Here is a 17194-nt window from a genome sequence, read left to right as displayed (position 1 = left end):
AGATGTGACCATGAATGTAAGGTGGAAGTGGTGGTAAATTCCAGAGAGCTGAGATAAAATGGATCTCCTCTCCTTAAAAACTCACTGCAGATCCAGTTTGCATTGCTTGCGGAGATGACAGGCCTGCCGGCTTCAGTAGGCTTTGTGCATCAATTTAACTAGGAGGCAGATCCTTAATATAGCCTACCCAAGGCAGACTGTGTGTAAAAATTGCTGCCTCCCAAGATGCATTTTAGCTGCTTGGGTGAGCGGCCTGAAAGAGAAAGGAGGTTTGTTCTCCTACAGAGTCAAGAAGACAGACTTAACATTAGGACATTAATCTTTATTTAGGACAGAAATAATCTTTGCCAACTTTTCCATAATTTGTAGTTCTTGCAGCTGCTTCAGCTAGAGGATTTAGGGACATTCTCTAGCGTTCATTAAAATGGCCTTCTCTGCACAGGAGAGCTCTTATTTAAGCTGATTCTGAAAAAAACAGTAGCTCTCATAGTAGAACAGAGACACTGAGGCCCTCTGAGCTCAGGCATCTACGGAAGTAAGCAGTGAAGCAGAACTTTCCTTGTTTGTCAGTGGGTTAAATCCTGGGAGCAGCCTGTCTGTACCATCCTCAGGAAGGAGGCAAGATGAGCCACCTCTCTTGCAGTGCCAAAGCTGATCTGCTGCTGTCACAGAGGGTGCCTCTGCCTGTGTTCTGCTCTGTTTCAGGGTGCAAGTTTGGAGTAAGCCAAGGGGAAGGCCACTTCGGGGCTCTATCCCTGTACTCACCGAGCTGGAAGTGGAGCAAGGACTCCTCCCTTTGGCAAATGAGATACTTTGCTCAGCTCTCCTTCAGAGAACCCCTGGCAGACCTGCTTCCACCCTGCAGTGAGCTAAGCGTAGGAAAGAGTATCATGATCTGATGTTGGGTGCGAGGTAGGAATGGTGACAAATCTGGAGCTTGCTTGTTAGCTCCCAGTTCTCCTGGACTGCTGCAGCTCTGAGGGCTTCCTAGAGTCTGGCCCTGGTGTTCTGTGCTGTCAGGAAGTTGCTGATGATCCCAGATACCACCTCGGGCTCGTTCAGGTGCACAAAATGACTCCCAGGCACCTCTACTAGCTGGATGTGCTGGAGGGAAAGGACACAAGATGTGGACCGGGAAAGTGTTCCCTCAGGCACACATTGTTTACTGTGTGACGCTTAGGGGAAGAGACAGGGCAAGTGAGGCAGGACAGAAATGGGAGGACCAGGGAGCAGCTGGGTCCAGAGGGCAGCACTAACTTGGGACTAAGGCAGCAGGGACAAAGTTGTCTTCCTCCCCCCCTGCCCCTGGTATGAAGGCTGTGCTGTTCAGGACAAATCACCTAGTGGAGGGTGTCCACCAAGATCAGCTGCTTCCCAGCTGCTGCTCCCAGGTTGGTGGCAAATAGAGATGCAAGGATGAAGTTTGCTCTCACCTCTTTGAGGGTAGACTCGAATGCCTCCTGCAGGGCTTTCACAAAGTCATTTCTGCTGGGCAGGTTGTGCGGTACCACGAGTCCATCTTGTGATCTGAAAAACAATAGCAAGGCTCAGTATAGCACTCACTGTGCCTCCATTTGTCTTTGTGGCTATTCTGGGCAGAAGCAGTTGTCCCCAAGACAGTGGGGTGATAGTCCCTGTTCTTTCCAGGCTGCTCATAAACAGCAGGGTGACAGGGTCATAGGTGGTAGTCAGAGTGCACTGCACAGCTTGGCTAAGCAGCTATCAAACTCTAAAACCTTGGGTGACTGCCTAGTAGTATCAGAGTGGAGACTGGCTAAATATTGTCCTCCCAGGGCTGGCTCTGTAACTGGTCTGACAACATTGTTCCCTGCCCCCATTCTGCCTTTTGCTCGTAACTTTTCCTTAGAGTTTACACATCTCCCCTCAGTCCCTTCTGCCTCTCCTTGCTGCTTATTTAAACAGGGTATGCCCTGCTCAGAGAGAGAGGTACCAGGCCAGTTGCCCTGGAGAAGTCAGCATTAGATCTCCTGCAGAGCTAAGATCATGCTGCATCCTACTGTGCTGGTGACAGGACAAGGAGACATCCCAGGCTCAAAGACATCTCTGTGGCCCAGAGGACTTGACATCATCACAATGTTACATTTCTGTAACCTCTTATGATACTAAAACAGATCAGGGAGGCCAAAACTGCACCTCTTTTCTCAACTGCTAGCACTTCCACTTGTTTTCTAGACAATCTTTTAACAGCACCCCACGAGCCAAGGTAGCCAGAGCCCTGCACACTTTGCCCTCCAAGGAGATGGGAAAAATGCAGAGGATGACTTGCAGAAGAAGCTGTGCACGCAGACAGCTTAACAGCTTGTGGGGCTCTGTGCTCTGGGGCCATGTCACCAGAGCTTCTTGCCCCAGTGCCACAGGAGAGCTTGCAGGAGCTCAGTCAGGCCAGGGGCTCCAAGAGCAGCTGAAGGAGATGGGGACTGCTGTAGTTTCACCTGTTTGCTCAGGCAAGAGCTTTTGGGGTCTGAAGAAGGGGGCAGGTTGGGTTGCCAGTTGGGGTAGAGTCAGGTCAGAAGGATAGCAAGTAGGTATGGTGCTGTGGAGGGTCACATATTTGCCAGGATGGCCCCTGGCTGTAGCACCAAGGAATGGAAAGTTGTGAGATGGGATTGTGAAACCAGGAGCATGGGGAAGATGGGGCAGGACTAGCATTTCCTCAGTCAGCCTTTCACCTGAAAGTAGAGTGCCAGGCTGGCAGGATGTTCCAGTTGCTCTCTGCCTTCTCCAGGAGCCTGCCCAACCCAGGGCAGTGGTGGAGAACTGGGAAATACCTTCTCACATGTGGGGCTGTGCTGTTACACCAGCTGGCCAAAGGTCTGGATGACTGGTGTAAAGGAAGGGGTAGTGGAGGACTCCTTGCTAGCCTTCATTCCTTCCACTGAGGGAGACAGGAAGGGTTGGTTTGGCTTGTGCCTCACTCACACAATGATGAGAACACGGTCCTGGATCTTCTGCAGGAGCTTCACACACTGCTCCACCGTGAAGAACTCTCGACTCTGCTGCAGGTGCAAAGACAGAGAAAGTCTCAAAGGTCAGGGACAGCAGCTGGGGGCAGAGGGTGTCCCCAGGCCCTCCTACACAAGTGGCTCTGAAGGCTGAAGTAGCTGTGGCCCTGAAGCTTCCGTGCTGGGACATGACAAGCATCCAGGCTGCACAAAGGAGTAGCTGGCTCTGCAAAGGCTCCTTTTGTCCAGCTGTGTTTCAGGGCTGCCAACAACATTGCCTGCTGGGCTGCAGCACATATGGGAATGATCTCATGGAGAAAAGCTTTAAAAATGTTTTTACTAAAAAGGAGAGAGTACATTACCCTGGCTTCCATATCCTGGCAGTAGCACAGGTAGAGGAGGCCCTATTTGCTCAGAAGTGGCACAAAACTATCAAAATACCAAACGTAAGGACTTTGCTCCACTCCCCTTCTTATTCAGGTCACCTGCCAAAGAAGCTGACAGAAAGCATCCATCCCTCTGCTGCCTGAAGAGTTATAACAGCACGAAAATGTGGCCAGGAGGCCCTGGGGCAGAGGAACTTCTAAAAAAATAAGCAGTAACATTTTCCAGTGACTCTGTAAGCTGAATCAATGATCAAGTGCAGGCCTTTAAAAGCAGCATTTAAAGGAGATGTGGGAATTAGGGAAGTGGAAAGTAAGTGGCTGGGTGGAGGCAGGGCCTGGCTCAGTGAGCAAGCATCCTGTGTCTGAGTGTCCTGTAAGGTCAGGGCTCCAAAGTAGCAGGGGGCTACATGAGAAGAGCGGTGCTCACCGTACTGGCTCTCATGTCTCTGTTATACACCAGCCCTGGAAAAAAAAACCAGAAGGTTTTCATGTTTCATAGGAGCAGGAGTTCTTATGTTTTAACTCACTTTTGGGGTCTGCCTAAGACCTTTTGAGATAGGAGGAATAGGATTAATTCAGATTTCTCCTTTTTAAAATTTATTTTCTTTAGCTGTTCTAGGACTTGAGCAACAAATTCAGTTGCTGGGAATGGAGCACTCTGCCTCCAGACTTAATTGATCCCATTCAGGCTGTGTAAACTTGTAGCTAGGGCACCCTGTACCCTGCAGAAGACAATGGCTATTGGCACCAGTCCCTTCCCACACCCAGCAGTGGCCCAGCACCACACAGCCCCTTACCAGCGGGTGTCTCAGTTGCTCCTCGCTGCAGCAGGATTGCCCCACCTTCTGCTGTCAGATGGCTGTTTGCTTCTAAGAGCCTGAGGGAGACATGGCAGAGAGATTGTGCTGCTGGAAGGGAGGAAGGGAAGCAAAAATGGCATGACTAGGTGACAGCGAGCTCTCAGGCTGCTTCAGAAAGGAGCAGGAAGAAGCAGCAGCTTCTAGCAGCAGAAGCAAAAGATCTTGCTGGGATTCCAGAGGACTTGAAAGGTGAAATGCAGGGACAGTTTTCCTTTCTCATTTGTGCAGCTGTAATTCTGTCAAGGTGAGGGCAGACAGTAAATGAAGAGGATGGATGGGAACCCACCTCTGCAATGCTGCTTCGGGGCTCCGTGCCTTGGGGGTTTGCTGCTTTGCCTCCAGACTCAGTAATCTGTCAATCACCTTCCTTTTAGATTTCAGCCATGCCTCAGTGTCCTGAAACACAGAGAGGCAGGGAGGAGGAGTAACCACTCTCTTCTGGATGATTTTACCCCTTATCAAAGTGTGGAGGAAGGAATTTCACCCTTCAACATCCCTCTGAACTGGTACCAGTTATGGGTATCTTATTAAAAATGCCCATTTCTGGGAGAAAGGGAACATCAATAATGCTGTAGTGAACTTACTAACTTTTTATCCTTGCAATCTTTTCTAACCCTTCCTACCTAATTTCTGAGTTGAGGACAACTCTCCAGAGTTTGGTATCTTTTGTCTCTCTGACCTAGGACTTCTGTCCCGCTTCTGCCAATGAAAGCTCCAGCATCTGGTAGCAATGATGGCAAGTTGGCAATGTAGCTTTATAGACCGCCAGGAACAGACAAAGAAATCCACCAATCTTGTACCCAGGTCACCCAACAAGCTGTTGGTAAAAAGATAACCTCAGCTGGCAGTTGCCTGGACAGAGGTTCCAGTTTCCTTTGTACAAGGGCTTGGCACAGACAAGTAAATTTCAGTGCTAAGGGACTGCAGGATGTGGAGCTCTAGCAAGTGTGCCCCAAGGGCCAGCCTAAGGATGGACTTCAGTATGTGCAACAAGGAGCAGATCAGTGCCTACCAGAAGGAAGAGCCCTGGGACTTGTGTGACCTGCCAGGAAGTGGTCACATCAGTGCTTTCTCTGAAAAAATGAGGGAAATTAAAAAAAAACCAAAACATCTATTTTTCTATTTTTAAAAAGTGAAGGGAAGGACACATGAGATCTAACCTCTGGAGCCAGAAGAAAGCCAAGAGTTTCCAGCAGGATCAGCTTGTCCACCATCTCAGGATAAAGGAAACAAAACTGAGGAGAGATGAAACAATAAGAGAATGAAAAGCTGAGCACTGAGTGATGTCTTTATCCTGCTACATGGGAGAGGGGTCAGGGAAGGGTCTCTCCTCCCCTGAGCTCCAGGTCTGTCCCTTCATTCCTCTCCCATTTGTTGTTGCAGCTGCAGAAATCACAACCCCATGAAGAAATGATGCTTTACTCACCATTCCTGCCACAGCCCCACCTGCAAAGGAGAAAAGGGTGCTCAGTTATGCACAGAACAACCCCTGGTAACAGAAATTCCCCTTCCCCACAGCAGAAGCTGCCTCAGAAATAAAACTGTGCATTGTACCATGGGACAAAGCCCCAGTACAGAGGAGAGCTCTCCCAGCCCGCAGGATGCAGGCAGAGACCAGGGCTGTTGACCTGCTGTATTCCCCATCATGTGCCATTTCCACCACCCTCAGGCAGCAAAGGCCAAGGAGGAGTCACTGTTTAAAATGCCTTGGTGTGCAGGTCCTGTTAGCTGTGACCAGAGCAGGCCTGGGAAGCAAACTCCAAATTGTGGCAAAATTAAATCATACTCCGAGCTTGAAGGGATGGATCTTGGATTCCAGTTCCCCTCAGCAGGCTTCATAGCCCACCAAATGGGCTGTCTGTTCCCAGGCTTTGTGGGGATCAGGCATGAAGGCCTGCTGTGAATTCTCCTGTGTAGACCACCCCTCTTTGCCAATTGCTGTTCCCTCCTGTGAGTGGGGGAAATGCTCACAGCAAGAGTTTTATCCCTGTCTGTACTACACAGTCTTGAAAGCAGAGGCATTTCAAACAAGGGCACAGATTTTTGAATCACTCAAGCAGGAACCTGGTACTTGACATAATATAATAAATATTCCAACCCAGCTCCTAGTAGCATGTCTTGGAAGTTAATTATCTACTGATTTCTATTAGTCTCACATCTTAGAAGAACTAGAGCCACTTACCCATACTGTGACCCATCAGGGTGAACCGTCTCCACTGCAAGGCTAAATGGCAACAGACAAAAACAGTGCTGCATTAGAAACCAGAGCAGCAGCATCTTGCTGCTTCTCCTCTGACATGGGCCCTTTCTCCCAGGAGGGCTTTTGCACTGCCTAATTTGTTTCTTAATCCAGAAACTAAGCAGCTGAGTAGGCCAGTTTTAAAGAAAAAGAGCATTCACCACCTCATTTCAATGGTAGTTAAGTCATACAGCTCTCAAGCTCTCTCTGTATGCCAAACAAACTCCAACAAATTCCCATTCACTGCCAGACATGAGAAGACTGGCAAGAAGCAGAGGAGCCTAACTGGGCAGCATCTGGTGGAAGAGAGAAACCTTGACAGAGCATCTTGCTGCAGGGCATTCTGCAAGACATGTGAGGACATGAGCCAGGTCTGCTGCATTGAGGGATTCCAAGTGAAAGCTTTCTGCACCATTTAGCACATCAGGCTCTTCAGTCCATTTTTAGGGCACTCTGGGAGGCTTATAGGAAAACACCGCTCTGTCTGTGCTGCCCATCTGAAATATACCTCCCTGAAAGATGGGGTTTACCCTCTGGAACATCTGAGAGCTTCTAGAAGCTCTTGTGTACTGAATGAGGGATGTAAAACCACAAGTTTCACAAGTATACAGATAGACAGTTACATCAGGACACTTTGTCTTTCAGATTTCTTTGTATGATACTAAAGCAAGTAGCAAACTGCCATCAGGGAGAACCAGAAGCTTCCAACTTACACCTAACACTGGTTAGGGGTCACTGACTGCTTACAAAAAGCCAGTCTGGCAAAACAATTTAGTTGCATCCACCACTGCACTGCTACTGCTTTTTTAGTATAGAAACACCTGGGGCTTACCATCTCTTCCTTTCCCAAAACAATGAGAAAGAGGGATGGATGCTTATTCAATCACAAAGCACTGGCTAACATCAAACTGAGAAGCAGGGGGAACTGATTCCTCTCCTGGCAGTTAAATGCTGCCTGCTTGTTGTAAAGAGCAGGACTAATACAGCACCCCCTGCACAAGCACCCACTCAAGGGTTCCTTCAACTACCCACCTGCTGCCACCCGGCGCACGTCGGTCACGTAATCTAGGAAATGGTAGGGGCAGCCTGCAGGTCGGTGGGACGACAAACCATGGCCAGAAAAATCCATTGCCACATAGTAACAACCTGAAAGGGAAAGAGTACCAGATGTGCAGCCCTGCCACGCAACACAAGCCATCCTGATGAGCCAGACCTACCTCTGGGGAGCAGGGGAATGAGCTTGTCAAAGGTGTTGGCATTGTCCAACCAGCCATGCAAACACAGCACAGGGTGTCCCTCCGAGGGTCCCCAGGCCTTGGCTGCCACATGTCCCCAGGGCACAGGGAATTTCAATTCCGAGAACATGCCCAAAATAGGGTGATGTCCTTGGAGAGTCACGTGCTTGGAGTAGGTCCCAGGGGTCTTGTTAATGGTCTAAAGCTCTGAAAAGAGTAATACAGGTCTTTAGTAACTCACCAGCCTCCTGTGGTCTTAATTAGCAGCTTGCTGATTTATAGCTCCCCATTCAACATCCCAAGCTGCCGTTCCTGACTGCCTGTTTGGGGAATCCTCCTCCCAGCACGTACTAGCTATGCTCCTAGGAAGAAATAAGCTTTCCCTACACAGGAGGAGAAAGCCTTATTTCTGTCTCTGCAGCAGCTGCAACACGACCAGAAGGCACAGGAGATCTGGCAAGAGGGAACCATGCAGAACTCCCCCAGCTAGCTGCAGTCAGCCAGGCACCTGTCCTGGACCAAAAAGACAGTTTGGGGAATAAGGATGTTGCCTCCAGCATTAGACTGTTACCACCTTGTCCTCCTTTACCTTGGTGCTTCTCTTTCGCACCACCGGTTGGCACATTCACGAGAGCAGCTGGCTCCATGCTGCGTAGCAGGTCACTGCTGCCACCTGCCTGCGCACCCCTCAGGGCCGGGGAGCTTCCATGGGATATGGGTCCACAACCTGCCAGGCACTTGCTCGACCTCAAACCATCTCATCTACCTGACAGTCACTGACCCTTGCTCAAGTCCCAGCTCCTGAGTGAAACCCAGTCTCTGGGGACCCTCCAATGGTGGTTTAAACATCTCCCTTTTACCCCCAAGCCATGGGCAACCTGACTACCCCTATCCCCATGTCTCTCATGTCGTATCCCCTTCCAGGTGACTCGTCTTGCGTACCTGCTCCCTTAAGTAGCCCTCTGAGACCGTACAGCAATTAAATGACTCTACAACAAGTCTTTCATGAGCCCATACCTCTCTAAGGTGTGAGGAAAGAGGGGGTAGGCTGCTGTCAGGGCCCTGATGGTCCCAATCAGCCAGGCCTGGGGTTCCCCATAAGTGTGTTTAAGCTCGGCCCAGGACCAGCCGCAGCAGTGCTGCAGGAGTGCCGGCCTCCATCAGCGACGCCCTCGCCCCAGGAGCCGTGGCCCTGCCTGCTGATCACGGGGCTGTGTCTGACCCGAGCTGCCCTCGCCGGGCCAGATCCCGGCAACCAACCGTGGGCTGACTTTCCGGTGTGACCATGACCTGCCCTTTCCTGACGGCCTGGGCTCCAGGCAGAGCCTGATGGCTCTACCCGAGCAGTCCTGCCTGGGCCCAGCGGGGCTCCAGCCCTGGGATCCCCCCGGCCCCGGGGTGAGGCCTCCCTGGGCGGGCAGGAGGCGCTGCTACACTTGGGCCTTCGCCTCTGGGCGCCCTGGAGCGTCTGGTCCTGGTCCCGGTCCCGGTCCCGGTCCCGGTCTCGGTCCCGGTCTCGGCCCCGAGGAAGGGCTGCCTGGGGACAGACCCCCGTCCGGCGCCGAGAGCAGCCCCCCGAGCGCCACGGCCGACCCGGCCCCCGCTCCCCGCACCGCCCTCCCGCGGAGCCCCGGCCCCTTCCTACCGCTCCGTGCGGCCGGGCCGGCTGAGCAGAGGCGGCGGCAGGGCCGGGCCGGACAGGGCGGGCCGGGCCGGCTGCACCGCCCCGCTGCCCGCCTCCCCGGGGCGACCCGGCCTCCGCCCCCGCTTGTGTCTGGATCGGGCTCTGTAAGAGGAACCTAGACTTAACGCTGGCTGTGGGGTCTGAAGCTTCGAAAAACCTGCTGGGCATGATAGGAATCTCTGACGAGTTGAAATCAAGGAGGTATGGCTGCGTCCTTGACTACCTCCAGAAGACATATTACTGATGACGGAAACTGCCTGTACTGTGGTGACACAGTGTGAGATGTTTTAACTGTGACCAGGAACTTCATATTGACATCAAACAGGCCCAGTGCTCGACGCCAACACTGCACTTCTGTCACTCTCTGATAGAGAGACTCTTCTGAACTCCTAACTCTTGCTGGAATTGTGTTGCTTCAGGGACAAGAGTCACCCTCCCATACTGTGACCCATCGCAGTGAACTGACTCTACCACAGGGCCAAGCTGCCACAGACACACAGCAGACAGCACTGCCTTAGCCGCTCCACTCCTCTTCTGCGAAAACAGACCCCTCTCAAATGGAGAGGTTTCTATACAGCTCACCTCATTTGTTGCACAAAAAGGTGGTGTCTGCATAGACCAAATTTCAAGAAAGTCAATACCTAAGTATGGCTGCTTGCTGGTGCCTCTCATTCCCTCCAGCAGTCAGTCTGCTAGGCCTAATGCAGACCGCAATTCCTCTTCAGTCAAGGACTCTGCGGTCAAAGGAAGCAAAGTCAAATCACACTGTGAGCAGTGGGACCCCCTGCTGGAACAGCTGGAGAAAGCAGGATGAATGTATGTTCTTAGGGAATCATTTTTATATTGGTAACTGAAAGCCCTGTGTTCAGTTCACCACATCGGTCTCCTAAATTACACAATATATTTTCAGAACAGCCTAAAAGCTTGACAGAAACCAGTGTAGAAGTTTACAGCCCTATTTCTCCTGCCTAGCTCTAGCTCATCCTGGCAGAACAGGCCCTGCACCATGGCAGTTGAAACGTAACCTTGGGGACCCATCATTGAAAAGAAACAAAAGCGCTGTGTAGCTCACAGCCTCCTCTCCTTGTGAACCATTAGAAAGGAAATCAGAACGTGAATTTTTACAGGTTTGCAAAGTGTCCAATGCCTTGGTTTTTCTTAGGCCTCCATGCTGGAGGAGCAGGAAAGCAGACTACAAGTGCTGGGGATCCTTGCAGAGGGAGAGAGGCCACAGTAACTTCTACAGCTTCTCTCCTACAACTGTCAGAGGTGGGTGGCTGATTACAAAAGGTGAAAAGCAAGAGACAGCTTGGCAGAACAGATGTGTAAAATGCACGAAATAATCAATTGCTGCGGAGGGCAGGGCCCTCCTCTAAATTCCTGGAATTCCTGCTAAAGAAGCCACCAGACGGCAGTGTAATTGTTAGGCAGTGGCTGCTGCTAGGCTTGTGGTTCTTCAGTCTATGGCATGACTTTTGAGGAAGAGGACCCTGTACCATGAGGAGTTATGTGGGCTGTTGGCACACACTCCAGTGGTTGGTGGGACAACAGGCCATGGCCAGGAAAATCCATTGCCACTCATGAGCCAGATCCACTTCTGGGGAGCAGTGAAATGAGCCCACTGAAGGTGGTGACATTGTCCGGTCAGCCACACAAGCACAGCACAGATTATCCCCAGGCCTTGGCTTCCACCTGTGTTTGGGGCATAGGGAACTTCACCTCCAGGAACTTGTACCCACAAGCAACATCCTCTGAATGCTACATGCTGGAGCTGGTCCCACGGAGCTTGTTAACAGCCAAAAACTCTGGACAGAGCTTGTAGGTAGGTGGTAGTTACTAAAGGTGTTTGTTTACCTGTCAACCCTGACCTCTACCCAATACCAGTTTTGGGCACAAACCTTGTTTGGGATAATCCTGGGATCCTGCTGTAAATTCTTGCCCTGACAGTATATACATCACCACCCATGTGTCTTGGACCACCACACTGGGCTCTCTCCCCCATTCCAGCAGCCAGTAGGATCTGGGCTCTCATTGCTTTGGGTCACATAGATGATTCTGGGACTCAGGTGGGAATAATGCATTCTCTAGTGACGTTGGACTCCTGTGACCTGCATCCTAATTCACTTCTGGTAGGAGGCTCCATCGGCAGCTGCCTGATGGGAAAGGAAAAATTCCTCACAGAAATGATCAGGAATAGGTGATTTCAGATAGAGCTCCAAGTGGAGAATATTGCACTGGGATGTGCTCTGTACCCTCCTTTCAGTGGCAGGACTGTCGGCCAAAGCCAGATGGTTGAGTTGTCCTCCAGGTCCCTCATACCTTCTTTAGCAATGCTACTCACCCCTCTAAAAGAGCAGCCCAGCATCTTACAAGACAGTGCATCTCCCCCAGCACAGCCTGGAAAACCACCCTGCAAGGGGAGGGCCCTCTGCAGGATGCACAACAGAATTTGGATGGCTCACAGAATTCATTTTGCTGTATCTACTTTACTAAGTGCCACAGATTACTGCAGTGGAATTGCTGCTCGTGGAGGAACAAACTAGATTCCACCTGGAAAGGTGCTGAGGTGTTGGCTGGGCTACACTGGACTGCTGGTCAGAAAGGCTGGTTTTGAATAAAGAACTGTGAGTTAGTGTGAGATACCCCATGTGCTTAGCAAAGGATAATTTAACCTCTGTGTCCTTGCAAAGGAGCAGGAGACCTGCAAGGGTGAACACTGGGACATGCAAAGCTGTTATGCTCCGCTGACTTGGAACAGCATTGATCAGTTTGTGCTAGCTGCAGATCTGGTGAGGAAACTTTAAGTACAGCAGATTGATTGCTACCAGGGGACAAATTCCCCATAGCAGGTTGGATTCAAGCACTGAAGTACTGACATATTGGTCTATTTATGTTGATTTATCAGCAATAGCCCTGTACCCCAATTTCTTTTGTGTGGTTATACAAATTTTTAAAAAGCATGCTATTGCTACCTGAACTGATTTCTTTCAGAGGATATATAGACGACACACCTCTATATAAAGCCCCATATTGTGAGCATATGCTGCAATCTATAATAGACAGGGGAAAAAAGTGATCACAGGGAAGCATGTTATCATGCAACCAGCTCCACCAACATGCTGGCTCACAGGCTTTAGTTTGAGCTCCATCTACAAATCTCACTTGCTTTGGAGATGGTCCCAGGAAGTCTCAAGAGTTTAAATGAGCTCCCCAGGTGGGAAGAGTTGAGGTAGGATATTATCCCACAGTCTCTGGGCTATGCTCAACAGCAACAGACTCATCCAGGTACCTTGTGTGGTGTACTTTTTCTTTGGTTTTCCCTAATTTCTTGTTGAATTTAATTTATGTGAATTTCTGACTGAAAAAGTTGCTTACATACTAAGTGCAAAAAAATTCCGTGATGTCTTAAATTGGTTTCTCCCCCCCTTGCTCCAGACCTGTTGTGCTCCTCATTTATTAGCATCATGCTGTAACCAACTGAGCTAAACTCAGTTGTTCCAGAGCTCTCCAGCTGTGCAGAAGGTGGGAGAGACAAAGAGATGCTGGCTCTTTACCCACCACAGTCTGAGCCCAATATGATAATTTAAATGGAAATCTTTGTTTTAAGCCAAGCGATGAGTGGTTGAAAAAGTGGAGTGCATCTACTTCAGGGATTAACCTGCAGTGTAATTTGGATAGTGGGGCTGCTGGAGTGTTAAATCATTCCCACATGAACCACCACCATTCAGCTGGAAGCAGCCCCAGGCACACACCATGCATCAGGTCCAAGTGGTGCACATTTGTATCACTTTATTTGCAACTAATGAAATAGCTAGAAACATTTATTGCATATAAATTATATATGAGCACCCATCATACAAATAAACTCTTTCCAGTCTCAGCTTTCCATTTCCTCCTTAATCAGAAAGTCTATTATATTTGGGACAGATTCAGGAGTCTCTGCTGGTTCCCATCCCCTGGGCCTGTTCAGGTTAACTCACGAGGTGAGCTACTCTTCAGATCTCTACAAAACCCATACCCACCTTTAGAGTACGCACCTATTTTAATGTATGAAGTGGCAGGGGAAGAAGTTTCTCCCCAGCTCTTGTCTAGACTTAACCTTCTTTCACTTGGAAAATCTGTCAGATTCCCCATAGGCTGAGATGAAATAATAATGAAAACCATCAGTAATCTGACACTTGTAATTACAGGCCTACCAGCTCCTTATTGACCTCTGACAGAATAAGGAAATAGCACATACCAGGATCATTTAAAAACAAGGAAAAAGTTCTAGTTAACACTAAGTCTCGTGTTTATGGAAAAGAATCTATAAAACTGCTTGGGAACTTTTGGAGATGTAAGTTACAGATTTGGGTTATGGATTTGGCTGACAAAACTAAAAGCTGTTGAAGTCATAGCTCTCCAGCAAGGAAACTGATACAGTCTTACACTGTGTTTTGATTTTTAAAATACTGGAATGATACCAAATTTACACATTTTGTAGTAATTGGACTGAGAATTGACTAGATAGCAAGTGTCAAAATATTAAAGTTGATACAAGCATTTGAGGGGGGGTTTTGAAACAGCCCAGTGGTGAGTTACTCTACCCGGGCCACACTTTTGGTCTGGCAGCCCTGTCTGTGGAAGAAGTGACTCTGGTGAAGGACTGACTCACAGCAGAGTAGCAGCTGACTGTGAGCTCCCAGAGCAGTCAGAAAGGCTAATTCCATTCTCCAACATATAAGCAGGGAATGCGGAACAGGTGTAATGAGATTATATTGCAGGAGATTATATTGTGTCTGCTAATTCCATGGAGGTGATTACTTGTGTGAAAGAATTCCCAATTTTGACATCTATGATTCAATGAGGAAGGAAACAAGTTGGAGAGGCTTCCTGGCACAGCTTTAAGGCATGTTAAGGAGTTGGAAGACATTTTATGGGAGAGAAGCATTTAGGACCAATATGATCAAAGCCTTAGTATACCTATGTAGTGCTGCATTTTTGCTCCTCCAGTTGTCACACTGCCTAACAACGGCACAAGAAAAAACAGTCCAGAGGCGAGGTATACATTCGATAATGGAGAAAGGAGTTAAATACTTCAGTGGTTTACTTAGGGTGCTGGCAGCTTTCCAACCATTGGCAGTTTTTTAATGAAGATGGGATGTTTAACAAAACAACAATGATTAATGTGACAGAGTCCTTTGTCCTGTGATCATCTGGAAAGCAGAGTGGTCTGGAAATTAGTCTACTGCAATAGACACTGCTGTCCGATGGTACCAGCCTGCAATGCTTCTGCTACAACCACTCCCAAAATTATAGTCCATAGTTACACTCCTTGCATTTTATGTTGTTTTACTTCATTTAGAGGCTTGGTTTCCTCAGCTGAGGAAGCCCCTGCTTCTAGGTCCAGCAATGACTTAGGACCTTTCTGCTATGGGATCTCTGTATTGGGCTCCATGCAAACAGCCTCTCCCGGCTGTTTTGTCTGCTTTGGAGAAATGCCTGAAGTGAGAGACCTCAGTGCCTGTGTCCTGTGAGTGGGGTTCAGCATCACCACCCGCCTCAGCGTAGGGGGACAAATCTGGGAAAGCATGGGCAGGACTGAGGCTACATGTTCCAAGTGAAGGATTCTGAGCAAAGGGATTTGGGCAAGGTCCACCCATTTCGGCCTCCAGTAACATGTCCTGAAAATGCGGGATAACAAGGAGAGGCAGTAGACCTCAAGGATACAGTGAAATCCTGAAATCCTTAACTGAGCTTCTACCTCCCTATCTGTTGGGCAGCAATGTTGGGAGAAGTTACCTGGGGCGGTCATGGATTTATGGGGCCACAGAGCCTCAAGTTCACACCTGGGTCCAGTAGTGCAGAAGGCTGGTACCTCATTTCCCCTGTCCCAGATTGTCCTGTACTGCTTCAGGGTGTTTGACATACAGGTAAGATTCAGAGGTGAGGGAGTGGTTTGCTGTACAGTTATAGAAGACTGCAGCTACCTAAATCTGACCTAAATGCCTTCCAGATTATGCAGCCTGATGCTCTGTTTGAAAACCTAGAAAGTCGCTGTCTGCTGGGTCTTCCTCCCTCAAGTGAACCAGGGGCATGGATTGGCAGCGAGTGGGAACTCGTGCTCTGCGGCGGCCGTGGGGGAAAGCCGCAACAGCAGAGGGTGTTGCAGACTGGCACGAAAGCGCATCGGCCGCGGTGCCCCCCGCGCGGCTGGCTCGGGCTCCCCTCGCTCCATCCCTCGTCCGGGACACGCAGCTCCGCTGGGCACGGCAGCGCAGCAGCTCCGTGCCGGGGCTAGCAGCGCGCAAGCCGCGGCACCCGGCTCCCCGCAGCCGCGCTGGGTCACCCCGCTCTGGGCAGCCCCTGTACCTTCGCTTTCCTGGAAAGCAGTTTCTCTTCGTTACTGAGAAGAGCCCTGCTCTGCTAGAGGAAGGAGGGGCCTTGCCACCGCTTCATGCAAAGGGGCCACTACTTGTGCTAATTTTTCTCATAAGAGTGGAACTAAAATAGCCTCTGCTCGCTCTAAACCACTAAAGGTGTTTGTTTGTTTGATTGTTTTCGTTTGTTTAGTTTAGGGTTTTTTTCCTGGGGGGAGCAGAGGAACGGGGCTGGGGGATTTTTGTGTGTTGGTTTAGTACTCCTGGCTTTCTCTTTTTGTGTTGTTGGGGTTTTTTTCCTTCTTCGTAATGCTTTGCTGTTAGCACCTCCTAAAAGGAGGCTTTTGTCAAGTTAAGAGAGAGACCATCTTGAAAGGGGAGGAAAGGTCAAAAGGGAAAAACTACCTAAGACTGAATGGAGTCAAACATTGTACATTTTGTATTATTTTCAAGTTGGACTTGCAGCACATCAGGAGATGGTGACAGTCATCTCCTACTCACCCCCCAAGCATCCTTCCATCCTCCTATCTGTACAAAATCTCATGTACTGCCCGCATCACCTCTCATCCCAGGGTACCCAGGCCTTCCCCTTGCTTTCTTCTCTCCCTTTCCGTCCCATTTAACCCCCTGGCAGGAGCCCCTCAGGTTATGTCTAGGCCACTTGGTCAAATACATTGTCGGGGCAGTTTCATACCCTACTCACATCCCATCCAGAAAGCCAGTGTCCACACTAATGGACAACAGCACGTTTGGGTCTGGCTGGGGGCCCAGTAAGGCACTGAGATCCTAAGTAATTGGTCACCTGTGATCTGGAATTGGTGCTCCAGCCCCAGCTGAGCTTTCATGCACAAGTCTGCTAAGCTGAAGGGCAAGTCAGTACTGATAGATCTAATGTGTTCATCCATCTTCCCTCCCCTGTGCCGTCTATGTTCTTCTCCTTTGGTTTTTTGTATCTCTTTTCCTTTCTTCTGCAGATTTTCAGTGTTTCATTATCTCCACTTCAGTTCTTTTCCCTCATCCTATTATCCTCTCCCTTCCTCTGGGGCAATGTTTGCCCTTTGCTTTCCCAGAAAACCATCTTTATTCAGTAGTTTGCAGTGACCTGCTCCAGAACACCTTCTGCCCACACCTCCCAAACTGAGAGGAGTAAATAGGCAGATTGTGGCTCCTTCTACCTTATGCAAGCTGTAAGGAATCTACAGGCTGTGAAGAAGTGAAGCTGTTAGGGTGTTACTGGCTCTTGGGCTGCTGGATATCAACATCTTGGAACTTACCAAAGACTTGAAGGTTGCTGAAGAAGAAGCAGAGAAACACCACAAAGTAGAACTATCATCCAAAGGTAGAATGAACTCAGACCTACTGCTCTCAGCAGCAGGACTTCAGACAAAACTCTCTGGAAATGGTTCATTCTGTCAGCAGCTCTATCAATTAATGCTTTCATGTTTAATGTGGTTTAAAGCTTTAGCAT

General features: G+C 49.5%; 1 protein-coding gene across 2 annotated transcripts; it reads right to left on the bottom strand.

The window, feature by feature from the left end:
- Positions 1-301: 301 nt before the first annotated feature.
- SERHL2 (serine hydrolase like 2) lies at positions 302-9390 on the bottom strand. Of its 2 annotated transcripts, none has more exons than XM_032107654.1 (12): positions 9329-9390; positions 7666-7890; positions 7481-7594; positions 6392-6433; positions 5636-5655; positions 5370-5444; positions 4496-4605; positions 4147-4226; positions 3777-3811; positions 2941-3017; positions 1434-1527; positions 302-1104 (listed from the first exon to the last, which is right to left on the bottom strand). In XM_032107654.1, the coding sequence occupies exons 2-12, from the start codon at positions 7811-7813 to the stop codon at positions 988-990; spliced, it is 912 nt and encodes a 303-aa protein (XP_031963545.1). In that variant the 5' UTR covers positions 7814-7890; positions 9329-9390; the 3' UTR covers positions 302-987. The 2 variants fall into 2 exon arrangements, with proteins under 2 accessions (XP_031963545.1, XP_031963546.1); XM_032107655.1 differs by lacking the exon at positions 9329-9390 and adding an exon at positions 8273-9195.
- Between the last annotated feature and the right edge of the window lie 7804 nt (positions 9391-17194).

The sequence above is a fragment of the Corvus moneduloides genome, chromosome 4 (assembly GCF_009650955.1).
Source record: "Corvus moneduloides isolate bCorMon1 chromosome 4, bCorMon1.pri, whole genome shotgun sequence".
Taxonomy (NCBI): Eukaryota; Metazoa; Chordata; class Aves; order Passeriformes; family Corvidae; genus Corvus; species Corvus moneduloides.
Note: the sequence above shows the minus strand (reverse complement) of the source record. Positions and strands in the feature narration are given on the sequence as shown.

Bases quoted from the DNA above. Each gene is read 5' to 3' on its own strand.
- SERHL2 (XM_032107654.1), bottom strand. From the start codon at position 7,813: ATGTTCTCGGAATTGAAATTCCCTGTGCCCTGGGGACATGTGGCAGCC. The intron at 4,606-5,369 runs GTTAGATCTCAT...TCTGTGTTTCAG, and splicing joins GCTTTCTTCTGGCTCCAGAG to GACACTGAGGCATGGCTGAA. The intron at 4,227-4,495 runs GTGGGTTCCCAT...TGTCTCCCTCAG, and splicing joins CCCGAAGCAGCATTGCAGAG to GCTCTTAGAAGCAAACAGCC.